The sequence below is a fragment of the Mesitornis unicolor genome, unplaced genomic scaffold (assembly GCF_000695765.1).
Source record: "Mesitornis unicolor isolate BGI_N332 unplaced genomic scaffold, ASM69576v1 scaffold10656, whole genome shotgun sequence".
NCBI classification, from domain to species: domain Eukaryota; kingdom Metazoa; phylum Chordata; class Aves; order Mesitornithiformes; family Mesitornithidae; genus Mesitornis; species Mesitornis unicolor.
The window spans coordinates 64,904-78,377 of NW_010188916.1; the positions used below are offsets into that span (position 1 = coordinate 64,904).

Genomic DNA, 13,474 nt, shown 5'->3' on the forward strand with positions numbered 1-13,474 from the left:
GCTTGGCATACCTACAAAGGTCCCGTCTCTGGCTCTGTGGCTGCCTGACAGGAGTCTCCCAAAGACCACAGTTTTGGCCTGACAAGAAATGATGCACGTAAATCCTCTCTGCATGCTGGGCAGCATTGCTGTGAATCATCCGAGTCTGCCAAGTAACATTTGGTAGGTTTTTTTGGCCTGTTCGACTGATTAAATATTTTCTCCCATCCACGTGCACTGCAAATGCCAGACCTTGAACCACTGCTCCTGGCAAGCATCCTCCATTCATCAAATGGAAGGTCACACAGATCAGTGGTTTCCCACAAGAGACTTTCCATTCGGCAGAAACGTGGCCTTATCAAGAGGTCCAGCAACACACCACAGATTTCCACATCTCTCTCAGGGCTGTGCACTTACCTGAGGTCACACTGTGCACTACGCCTTCCTTGGTTTTGGTACCTGTGAAAAGAAAAACACATGCTCCATCAGTGCTACCTGACAAAGAACCCTCTGGTTTCTGAATATGGCTTTCTGTTCTTAGGTGTGGTGAGGAGCCGTGGTGTTGCCAGCACCTCCTGCTAAAACACAAGCCACCTGTAGAGCTGGAAGAAGGGACCAGCCTCCTTCCCCAGTGAAGTCAATGAGTACCTTTATGTCAGCAGTTGGAGAACTGCAACCACAAATTGTCTGGAGATGCCTAGACCTCGAAAGTCTTGATTATAGCATTCTTAAGGAAGAAAAATGGTTCCTGAAATACTTGAAAATTAGAAGAACAGTTGAGCTGAGGTAAATCAATGCTAAGCTCATTGTAAAAATGAATGTATATGAAGCGACCTGGTGAAATCTCACCGACCTCAGCCTTTCAAGAGGCTGAGTCCCACTCGTTATTCTCCCCTGCCTTTCAGCAGGCTACTTGGCTGCAGTGGTCATTTAAAGCTTCATTCCATACCTCTGATAAAGACTCTGGAGAAACTTTAGACTGAATTTACAGAAAAACCACCCTGCTACTACACACCTACTTGCTGGATTCCCATTTTGGTGCCTCAGCCCAGGCTGTAAGTGCCTGCTCACGACGACACACAGGATTCAGATGTTTTTATCTCAGATTATGAACGCACACCATATGTATGCTTTCACTGTAATTTATCTTGCTGCTCTCAAGGCAGAAAAGCTAGAAGAATGCGAGGGCATTCAGTTTGCATTACAAGTAGCCCTCAAAGAATAATTAATCTCTCTGGTTTTCCTCCAAGCTTGAAGTGACCTGCTCAACATCCCTTCTGTCTGTATACCACAGCAGTATGTTAAAACATGCAGTAGTTGGGCAGCCCACCCCAGTAACTAGATGTTATTTCACATTAGAAAAATAAAAAACCAAATCTATACCTGTTGGAAGTTAAATAAACATGTGCCAAAAGATTCCACTGAACCCATTTTATAGTACTTTGTAAATCACCTGCACCCATATAAGCTCTCTTCAAGTTTTCCATACTGATACAACAAAATATTTATATGGCCAGCTGCCAAAATGACAGAAATAGAGAGCCAAGCAGGTCTTTAACTGCAGAGGTACTGGAGCATCTATGGGTGTGGTGGGAAAAATCAGCTACCAACCACACCTCGTTCTCATTCACAGCCCGAAAGGCAGAACAGGTGCAGCGCCCTGATAACAACAGATCCAGCCCAGCTCTGTTCTGCCTGATGCATGATACGCATTATTGAATTCTCAGTTGTTGATTTATTTTGGTGGTGGTAATGGTTGCCTGGGGCAGAAAAAAGCTGTTCTATTACATCATGCCCTCGACATTTCACTCCACCCTCTCAAACTGTGTTAAAACTGAGAGATTTCGTTAGACGTGAAATCTTTCTACTTTATACTTGTCATTGCTGTAAAATGTATTTCCTAATGATGCATATGACACGCATGCACTGCTGTAAACTGGGTTTAATAATGATGCGTGTGGTATACGCATGTGCACAGAAGCACAGCAGTGAGCAGAGCAGATGTAAGTCTCAATCAAGGAACACGAGCTCCTGAATGGGCCAAGTGCACACAGTTTAATTCAGATGCCATCTTGCTTCCATCTCCCTCCCAGGGTCACTCAAATAAATGACTGCCACGCTATTGATTTGGCAAACAAGATCTTCTTACTTGAGACACAGATGCTCAAGCTTAGTCTTTGCTGTCATTTTTGGTCAACGGGCAGTTGTTAGGTAAGCAAAGTATGTAATTTCTGTACTAGCCTTGCACATGTTTCAATTTTGCAGCAAACATGCTAAGTGAGACAAGAGCTGTACCTCTGCATCTTTTTTGTACCAGACTTTTGACTTAAGATGACTATCTGGGCTAGATTCTTTTGCAGGTGGAGTGGGTGGGTGACATATTTTCCGATGGAAAATAATTTCAGAAGGGAGGGATGCAGGTTGAAGAGAAACACCTGAATCCATTCCACGACAGAAGCAATGGCAGTGGGAAGCACCAGCTCCACAGTTTTGGGAGAGCTTGCCTCATCTTCCTACCCCAGTCTCCTGTCCACACCCAGTGACTCAGGCTCAGCAGCCATTATGCACCAGAGGAAATCTGACCTTGCCAGAGCCCGCATCTGTTGAATAAGAAAGCAATCACCTGATGCTCAATCTCATTTTCACTCATTAGTCCTTGCCTGCAGCTTGTGTACGCAGAATTAAAATTTCATGCATCCTGCCTCTTCTGAGTGCGGTGAGTCATCTGTAAGAGCTTTGGTATCGCAAGGGCAGGACTGAGGTGGTGGAGCGCTGTGTGGTGGGAAAAGGCTTATAGCAGAAAAGGATATTATGATGTGCTCTAAGTCTCACAGGAGTTCGTGCTGGAGTCACTTTATTTAAGTAGAGCTTGGTGCCCTGGGGCTTGCTGCAACATGCATGATCACAAGCCGTGCTGGAAAACTAGAAGTGTGTTCTTTGTGGAGGCTTCCTGAATTATGGCATTAAACAGTGCTAATGACCTTATACTCAATACTCTGATGCAGCTTTGCATTAACTTCATTAATTAACTTCAGCGTCACTTATCCCTGTATTTAAACCAAATAAAAAGACAGCCCATTGAATCAACTTCTGGATACACATTAACTGTACAAGAACCCACAGTCCCTTTTTTATACCCAGAGGCTGTTAGACTGTGATTTTGCTAAGTGCAAAAGTGGCCCCTGCTAGAGGATCTCTCTCTTTCTGAGCACCCTCTACCATATGTGTTCAACAAGGCACGCAGTGGGGCAGGAGCACCCTGTGATGGCAGCATCTCTAAGCAGCCCAGCTGTGAACTGCATTGCAGTGCTAGCACAGGAGGGAGGCACCTTGTGGGAACTGAACCTGCGTGGCTCAGAGAGGAGGGATGAAGTGGCCACAGAGCCCTGATGACACCATCCATTCCAGGTGGATGCCTCTGAATGACCCTTTTTCTTATCCCTGGGCAGCAGCAAGTGACTCATCAGATGTGGTGGTTGTGTCCAGACATCTGGAATCCTCCTTGGGGACTCAATGATGAGTTAACACAAAGCTGAATAAAACTCAGAGATGCACTTAATCCATTTTAGGCATTGAGGTTCCCCTCCTCTGTTTCCTAGCTTTCTGAAAAAGCCCTAAAGCTTTTATACAAGTATTATTTTCTCCTACCATCCAAAAATTCAGGTTGTGTCACATAATGCTCCAGACCAAGCTGCTAGGAGAGGGGTCTGCAAAAGAAGGAGCACACTTAAGGTCTTCAGTTAACCCCTCATGTGGCACTGAGTGAGGAAAGATGGCACAGACATCACACTAATCACTCCAGTTCTATTCGCTATACCTGGACTCCACTTTTGCTTTTTAGAAATCAATTCTCTGAGCTAATGAGCATCTGGCCTTTACTTTTCCTGCCTGTGAAAGGCTGAACATTTGCCCAAGGGCTGAGCATACCTCAGTGTGCAACAGGAACTGAATCAGCCCGAAGGCAAAGCGCTGTCCAGTGCAGGACAGGGCAGGAACTGGTGGTATACCAAAAACCCCAGTAAACCAAAACACAAAAAAGAAAGGAGAAACCACTTTATCTTCACCTTGATCTTCATTCAGAGATTTAGGTTTTAGGAAGTCTTTTAGAAAACTTTGCTGAAAAGGTTAGAATCTCATGAGCAGACTCCGTACCTCATGGCTGTGCAAAGATGAAAACCAGGTCGCAGGGTGGAGACGTAATACATGACTGAGCAGAGGTGTGAGGAATTATGTATAGAAAATTGGAATAATCCTTTCTGACATTGCTCAAATCAAAAAGTGGACAGAGCAGTAGGGATGCCACAATTTCACACCTAGACATGACATTTCACAAGCTGGTGTTTCAGTTACTCTGGTTAGTTTAATTATTTACAGGGAATCTGTTTACCTTTTTTCTTGCAAGTCATCTACAAATTGAAATACGAACGGTTACATACGTTCATTTACAGCATGCCAATAGTTGAGTGTTTAAAACTTTGGGATGAAGATAGTGCCAGATCTGCTACACATAAAATTTGTGTTTCATTTGTAATGTACAAAGATGTATCTGTAGCTATTGTCAATATAGCTGTTTTAAATATAGTAGCTATGTACAGCTGTGAATGTTGCAGCATGCTAGCAGGAGGAGCCTGCATGTAAACTTTCCTACTAAAAAAACCTCTGTCTCCCACATCTAACAAACATAAAAAGCTGTGTAAGGTGCAGTAATCAGCATTGAGGTAATCAGTTTTGTGAACCTAAAGCTTCGTAGATTTTGTAGTGTCTGGAATACCTGACCATCCAGCCATATAATTGCATGCACTAGACAGAGAAGATAGCGGGTTTTGAGGGTGACCTTGACAGGGGAGGTTTCTGAAACAGCACGTTAACTGAGAGAGAGGACTCCAGCAGGACATCAGATGTGCTTTCTCCAGACCCTATCCCTTGGGCAAAATTAATTTGGGTGTCTCTTGTAAAGCAAGATTAATGTGTGTATGGGGAATAAAACAGGTAGGTGAACATAGAAGGATTTCAGGATAAAACGGTATGTTTGTGGGGATACAGATGCATCCTGCAATCCCCACTTACTAACACTGCTTGGTCCTCTCAGAGACCTCCTCAGGGTGCATCTCACAGCATGGATGTGAGGCAGAGATCAGCAGTGCTTGGATGCTTGGAGAGCGACTGACTCACCCTGCAAACAATCAGCAAATAGTCACAACAGACACCTTCCTTAACATTGCATTAGTTCTGCCTCCCCTGAAGTAGTGGCTGTTTCTGTCTAAACAGCAGTTGGGGAAACTGAGGCACGGGGAGGATGTGGCACCCCAGGCATACACAGCCACTCTGTGACAGAGCTGAGGAACTTAGCCAGACCTCCCGTCTTTCACTCCCAAGCTTTAGCCACAATATAATCTCCTCACTTTCTCACAGATGATCTATGCAGCAGTTCTTGTGTAAATGCGGATTGAAAATAATTCTCTTACCTACGTACATCACCCCTTCTTTAGTCTTCTCTGCAGCCTCTGTCACTCCCTGCTTGGTCTTTTCTGCAGCAGCCACCACACCTTCTTTAGCAATGGAGAAACCTTTCTTAAAAACATCCATTCTTGTTGCTTGCTAGAGTATTACCTGGATGCTCTGAGCGAGGGACAGCAGCAAAAAGCACCTCAAGACCAGGATTGCAATATGCAGCCTTACTCTCAGTGGATACTCGGTTTCTTTGCCAGTCTCTGTCTTTGCTCTTACTCCTCGGCTGGAAGAAGGCAGTGTGGCAAACCTCACAGCCTTTGCCGGCTCTTATTGATGAAGTGCGCTGCAGTGTAGCCAATGCCTGTGAACAGCTGATACTGAAATATTAATGATATGAATCTGCTTGGGAAGATTTAAGAAGGGAGAGTGAGAGGAGGAGGAGGAGAACATCAGTAGGTAAGGGATTGTCTGGAAAATTTCCAGACAAATAAAGCTTTTAAAACATGCTGCAATGCTCTCACTCAAGGATGCTCTCATGTGAAGAGGGAGACTTTTTATCTCAAGAACTGAGATCCTGAAAGGGCATCTCCCCGGGGCTGCACTGGAGGCAAACATGAGCTCTCCTGGGTTCCCAGGGGCTGGAAATCACATAGAGCTGGTAGCATTCGTAACAAACAAACAGGGTCAGGTTTCTCAGTCTAGCAGTTACCAGAACCCATCCTGCACAAAACAGTAACATGAATATTATTTCTAGTAAATACTGAGAGAAAAAGAGAACAAGCTAAAGCTTGGTGCTCAAGTGATAGGAACTGGAAGTCCCATTTGCCATGTTTGTCAACTCTGAAGGCATTTAATATAAATAATGTTTATTTGCTCGGCTGCACATCCCATTACAATGGTTCATTTCTGAAAAATCAGATGCCTGTTGAGAAAATCCTGTTTCCTATTTGTTTCTCTGAGTTGCTTTAGACAGAGATCCGCTCCACGGCCGCAGTATGAGATGACGTTTTACACTGATGCCATCACTCACATCTGAGTGTAGCACATCTGTGCTACAAAACAGTGGGGTGAGAAAATCAGCCAGCAGAGAAGCGATTGGGGAAATCTGAGTTTGCATAGAGCATCCATCCAGCCTCAAGGCATCACTAGGAAAAAATATCAAAACATGACCATTAATCACAGTTGGATATCCTAATGTGCTTAAACTCAAGCTGAATTGTTTTCTGAAGTTTTCTGGCCCAAATGAGCTGTTGTCCTGCTAACAAACTGAAACTCATTGCAAGTGTGTGTGAAAGCAATTGCTGCTACAACAACGTGATTATTTATTTACTTATTTAAAATAGGGCCATACCTGAAAGTGTGGAAGCCATAGAGCATCAGCCTCTAAGCACAAATCCTGACCAGCTTTGGCTGCTTTTCCTTACCAAACAAACAGAATATGAAATTCAGGCTTTTAACCATGTTATGTGAGGGCAGCAGCACACCGTAATGCTATTAAGTGGTCCATATGTCACTGCTGCCACAAGTTATCAGCCTGGAAGGGCCAGATGGTGACTGACTACACAGAAGAGACAAAAGTCTGAATAAAAAATGGCTTGTCTGTACATACATGCAGACATGTACACAAACACAGTTCTTACTTCAGAAGTAAGGCTATTTCTTTAGTTTTTGGGAATGTTTTCTAACTCCATACTGAAACAATTGAAAGACCGTTGATCTGGAAAATGAGATATAGTTTTCTTAATCCTTTTATCACAAATGTGTCTCCTTACTTATAAATGAAGAAAAAAACTTTCATTTGAATGAAGAGGAGCCAAATCTCTATCTGAATAATACATTTATGAATTCCTAATTTAAAAAGTGCAAGATTCAGAGAAAGGCCATTACAATATACCAATTACTGTGAGAGCTCTCATTGTTCTGGACTGTTGCAGCAAGGAGTGAAAAAAGGTTTTTCTTACCATCTTTCATAATTTCTTTTAGGTGGCTGATTGACCACTATCTGACATGCATGACTGGTGCTCGCTTCTGCTCCCAGTGCATTTTTAAATGGAAGGTTTTTGCATCTTAGTGTGCTGTACAACCAGTGGTTTAACTTAGCTGCGTTTGGAGGCAGTTGCAAAAACCCCACTGATTTCCTTAGGCACAGGACAGGAGTCCTGTTTTTACTATGTTTGGTAAAAAGTGAACTTGCCATTTTTGGGAATTGCTGTGGGGCCAATTTCCTAGGCTTTCAAAGAGCATTAACGCAGAGCACAGAGCTTCCCAGGCTCATGGGTTTTACTGGTATTTCCAAGAGAACACACCTAGGCTGATAAGACTGAGTGAGAAGTGTATTTTGATTTTGTTAAGCTATTGTTCTGTCATTGTGAATTTGTACAATTGAATTCTACGTATGTTGCATTGCTATAAAAGGTAACAAATACATTAAATATCAAGCCATCCTGGGATATGAAACATGAATCATCACCAGATTGAATTAGCCGGTACTCAAGTGCCACTCCTTTCCTGCCTTGTCCTCTCTCGATGACCTTCAGAAAGAGCTCACAAGAGGCATTTAAATGCCGTTGGATCACTCCCAACGCAGCAGGCAGCTTGCACAGGCATTGTTTTACCTTGAAACCCTTTTAGGAAAGCTTTGGACTCAAGACAACATTACAGGCAATCTATATAGGGCAAGCATCAGTAATGGCTCCTGAACGTTTGCCACCCCATGGCAACTGTGGTACCCTGTTCCTATTCCGAACAGAGGATTCAGTCCTGATCTGTTGCCAATCTTGCCCTGGGCAAACCTAACAACATGGGTTAATGTAAGCAACCTTGGCTTTTGCAAGAATCTCAACTTTATGCCTAGTAAACAATTTTCCCCTTGTGTTAGATAACAGAATCAGCAGTTAAAGAGAAGCTCCTCCAAAGGGCAATTCAGAGAACCCAAGCTCCCATCTCACCTGGCAGCAACCTCTTTTTCTCTATTATCTATCCTGGGGCAGAGGGGAGAAGTAATTTAAGCTAGACATTAAATTCCCATTTTTTTTCTATTGGGTTTCCTTCATATGACTTTGTAAACAAATTCATATCTCACAAACATTTTGCTGCTTTGCATAATACCTAAAGAAAGCCTTGTCTTGATTTGTGCAATGACAGACCATCCAACCGTTGTTCATTTAAAGTCCGAACTCAGCTGCTCAGACTTGTCTGTCGAATCTCTTGCTGCATAACACCGTAGCTTCTGGAGAGTCTCTGAAAGGTGCAGCTCTCCACCTCCCACCCAGAGAGGGGTTTAGGTGTGTGTTAATGGCTAATATTTGGAAGCAGGCCTGTGCGAGGCCTGCCAGTAAGTGTGGAATGTGGGTAAGGCAGCTGCAGGAGTAACTGCAGGGTAACTCCAGTCTACCTATTTCCAGAGCACAGATGCAAGGGAAAGAATACAATGCAAAGCAGAAATCAAGACTCCCTGTCCTCTCCCATCTTTTTCTTTGTCTGCAATAGATTACAACAGGATTTTACTTAATTTGTGTCTCTTCTCTCTTTCATTTTCCCAGTTGCGAATTACTCCACACACAAAACCTTAACCTTGTCCTTTAATGATGAACTTATGCTGGAGACTAACAGCTGACAAAGTCATCTTGCTGGATGAAAGGTGTGGGATTTGGTCATATTCTATTGAAGTATATAATTGGTGTATGACGTTGTTTAAAGACAGGTAAGGAGAGGAAATACAGACTGCTGTTGTGGCTGGTAAATATCCTTTGTTCAGGAAGTTTTTGTATGGAGAATAATATTAACAGGATCAAACCTTGCTCTACATAAACAGAAATCCTCCCCCTCCTCCCAACCTTCATTTATGAAAACTTCAAAATGCAGAAGGGAGAACTGTCTCAGCTCATTCATCTTCATGCCCTAACAAAAACAAGCAGTTCTGTCTGACATCCTCTTGGCAAACAGTTTAAGACTTGAATCCCTGCATGTACGTTTGCATAGCTAATGAGTAATTTCCTCTGCCAGAGAGTGAAGAGAATGAAAGCTGATGGAGGAGCCATTTTCAAGGCACAGGTACAGCGAGCAGAGTGCTGCCAATACAGCACTCAGCAGTCTTTCGTGATTGATCTCTGCTGTTGAATACCATTGATAGCTTTTGAGTAAACCAATAAAAATACAGTCAACAAGAATTCATCTTCCTCGTCTGAAGAACATACCACTGAACAGGATCGCTTCCTAAGCCCAGCAGCCACCTCCTGACACTCCTCTCCCCGTGCTCCCCTTCCCTGGAGCCACAGCACCAGGCGTGCTGGGAGCGCACGTGTGTGCATCAGCAGCAGGCAGGGAATGAGACAGCATTTTCTAGATCTTAAAACCAATGCCTAATGAGAAGTTATCCCCTTGTTATGCAGCTAGCAACAGAACTGTCCTATTAATCTTCCCAGACATGAAATCCTTTTAGTTACTCAGTCTGCTTCAGAGATTTGGAGTTGGGATATATGAATCTAAAGCAACACACACTTATTAAATTAATTCTAGCTTTTCTTGGCTTTTAAAACATTTTTGCAAGGTTTGGGTTTTTTTTCTTTTAAATACACATATTCTGAATTTAAGTATATATTTAAGAGCATTATGGAGCAGGCAATGAATCTGGGAAGATACAAAAGAAACAAACAAAATAATCTGTATCTATTAATTGAAAGTCTAATTTCTATGGGCTCTTTCCCCAGAGAGACATTGACTGGAATAGCCAGCGCATTTGCTTTCCAAGTACATCCAAGCCATTTATCAAATGTATTGTTCGGCTCTGTTTACTGCGTGGTCATCCACCTCCTCTACAGCTGTAGCTGCAGGGCTCTGACCTAAACAGACAAAATGGGGGCAAGATGAGATTTTACATTTTAAATGGCAGATTATCCAGAAGAGCATTCTACAACTTGATTATGGAATTACAAACGGGACATTGAATTCTCAGGGCAGGCAACATTGGAGGGGGTTAAGACCCCTGTTATAATTACCAGACAAGGCAAGAGTAGTCCTGACAGTTATCTGCAGGATCCCAAGACATATCAAAGACTCTGGTGTAACTGGCAATATCAGTCTTTTCAAGACTAGTTTGAAGTCTGAAGACTAGTTTGAATAATTTGAAGAAGTATTTCTCAGAAATACTTGGGGAAAAAGTATTTTCATCAACAAGGGCACAGGGAAAAAAAAGCCACTAATGATTGGGGAGCAAAAGAGGAGGAGCAATGTCACCTGTCAAATTTAGTTGCCAAAAATAGAGAGCGAGAGGAGTGGGTTTTTTGGCTGGCTGTTCTGAGAACTGCTAGAAACTCCTGAGAAGTAGTGTCAGGGCAGCTCCAAACATCTCCGCACAGCTATTAGCCTGTCACTTACTGATAGGGTTTCAAGCATACTTTTGGAGTAACACTTATTTCCAAATAATTTCCCAAATTATGTTTTAAGTTCTATTCTCACCCGTTTCCTCCATTCCAGCAGCAGGACCCACCTCCATAAGGTACACCAAGCTAGGCAATGGAAAAGTGAATAGACAGATGTAAGTCTGTGCACAGTTGCCTTTCATCTTGAAGGTACCTCCTAGAAGAGAGTGACCTCAGAAAGCCGTAAGCAAATTGTTACAGCAAGTGACCTTGTATGTCTGTTTTCCCTGGTTCCATGCTGAGTTACCAGAAAAAAAAAAAAAAGAAAAGAAAAGAAAAAAGGCAAAGTTGGGGGTATCTTGTTCCTAAATAGGTGCATTCCTCAAACCTGTTCCTCTATGGATGTTAAAGCAAGAAAACGTACAGCTCACTCTGCCAATAAATGTAATGTCATGAACCAACAGTATAACCTGAATATGTTATTCAGACACCCCAAATCAGAACAGCTATTAGACAGAAACCTTAACAGTGTTTAGTAAGGAAAGTCTTTTGAATAATTCACACCTTCCGTGTGTTCATGGCAGCATCCTATGCTATGCCCATCACAAGGAAAGAGACGTCAGTCCCTGGCATGCTCAATATTTTAACATCTTTCGTAACTGCTACCAAAAAATCATGCTAAATTATTAATTTGCAAATGGCTGAGCAATTTATGCCTCTCAATTGCTGCATTCGTAGGCAGCATCATTACAAAGGCAAAGAGAACGAGGTCTTGCACCTGGAGGAGCAGCAGAGGTTCCGAGCCAGGAGGATGGCAGAGAAATACTGCCCCCCCACTTGGGAGGTATCACATCCACCAATAGCGATTTAGTGGATGGGTTAAAACTAAATGGAAAGGTATAGATTAAAAGATAAGTTCAAAGGTTTGGAAGTAGGTCACAAGTGGGACAATTTCCATAACTGTAGCACAAAATCACATTTCTGCAAGCCGTGCTCACACTGCAGTTCAGGCTGTAAACCTGCTGTTTGTTTTGTCTCAAGTTTGTTTCAGTTCCTTCCCAGTAATGGTCTTATTAAGTCAACAAATAAAATGCTTACCTCACATCCAGTTACTTGTAAGAGAGGCACATTTGTATGTGAAACATGGCACACAGAATATTCACACATTAACATGTATTATAGCAGGATGCACCCAATTCTGAAATAAAAGCAGCAGGAAGGAACAGAGGGAAGTTGCTTATTTCTTTCAGTCTTCAGTCCAGAGCTTGTGATTTCATCTCCCTGGGTAAGTGACTGCAACACCAAGAGCAGGGTTTGCCATTAAAATCACCAAAATCTCTCTCTGCTTTACCCCATGTGCCACTGGCACTACCTTAGGGCTTAATTGCTCTTACACAGCAGTGTCTGTCACAGGTCAGTAAGGGCATTTCTGCAGTTCTCTAGGTTCTTCCATTAAGTGTAAAAGAGGGGCAACCAAAAAGAGAGGGGTCCAGAATCAACTAGTGATAAGGAGATGCAGACCCACAGCTTAATAACAAGATCTTCCAAAATCCTAGAGAGATTTTGTCCTCTACTTTTCAGCTAGTGCTGGAAGGACTCCAGAAAAGCTTTACATTTAGTCCTCTGCAAGAAGTGCTGAACTTCGGGCTGTGCATCTCATCATTCAAACTGAGACATGATCTAGCAGTCCTGCAGCAGAATTTCAAACTGATTTGTCAGTGGAGCGTAATACTCCCTCATTTTATTCTTAAAAATGCCAGGGCCTATCACCCTGCAAGACAGTGAGAAGAGAAATAGAGTTTATGATAGCAACAGAGCTAAAAGCAGCACCATCAAGTAAAGCAAAACCAGTAAGAAAACGACATCTAACCTCCACAGCCTTTTTAACATTTATTATTAGGATGTGGTGATGGAGGTGGCTCTTTATAGCCGTTCTTGGCAAGTGTTTTCTGTAGTGCTAATTAAAAAGGCAACAAAAAAATAGGCATGAGATCCAGAGATAACAACCCAAAGAGAAATTCTGAAAAATGCTCAATAATTCCGACCTCTCTGATGGAATACTTCATCCAAATTTTCCACTTTGATGGGAACAGAGTATGATTCACAGAGCTACTTTGCACAGGCCACACAAAAAAGGATGTTTGTAAGCTCTTTTTTGCTGTGCATTTACTCTGAATCCCTTAATCCCCATCATTTGTTGTACATACAACGAATATTCTGCTGTTAAAGCCAGGGTATTTCAACTTTTAAACTGTAGAAAAAAAAACCCCATGTGCAGACACTGGAGCAAGCAGGTTCGTGACATTTTCTGGCACCATAATGAGTCTGTTACACCACTTAATATTTTCTTTCCTTTCTTTTCTCTTCCTTTCCTTTAAGCTAACATCCTTTTCCTGTGCCTAGGGAGAAGGCAGTTGAGAAAAGCCAAGTTCCTGTTCGCAGATAAGTTTAGAAGGCAGCCGAGCTCAGAAGTTCCTTGAATAAGCTATATTCCTACCACCTCTTTTCCCCCCCCTCTGTCAGAGACGTTTGAGCCCCACACAGGAACCAGACTCGCATTGTTCAATAGCCACGGACGTTTCCACAGTAGCTGGGAGGGTCGAAAGCTTTTTCCGCTCTTTGTTACAAATTTTTTTCCCCTTCCTTCTTCCAACTTTCCAGTTAAAGAATATTGCCGGGGCATT

At 42.7% G+C, this 13,474-nt stretch overlaps 1 protein-coding gene across 1 annotated transcript in view; it reads right to left on the minus strand.

Annotated features, from left to right (window-relative positions):
- The window catches only part of SNCG (synuclein, gamma (breast cancer-specific protein 1)), a 15,443-nt gene extending 9,676 nt beyond the window's left edge, over positions 1 to 5,767 (minus strand). Inside the window, exons 1-2 of the mRNA XM_010185888.1 lie at positions 5,445 to 5,767; positions 397 to 438 (exon numbers count right to left, since the gene is read on the minus strand). Of these exons, the coding sequence (XP_010184190.1) occupies positions 397 to 438; positions 5,445 to 5,565 (163 nt within the window). The 5' untranslated portion in view covers positions 5,566 to 5,767. The remainder of the gene's footprint in view (positions 1 to 396; positions 439 to 5,444) is intronic.
- Positions 5,768 to 13,474: the final 7,707 nt, after the last annotated feature.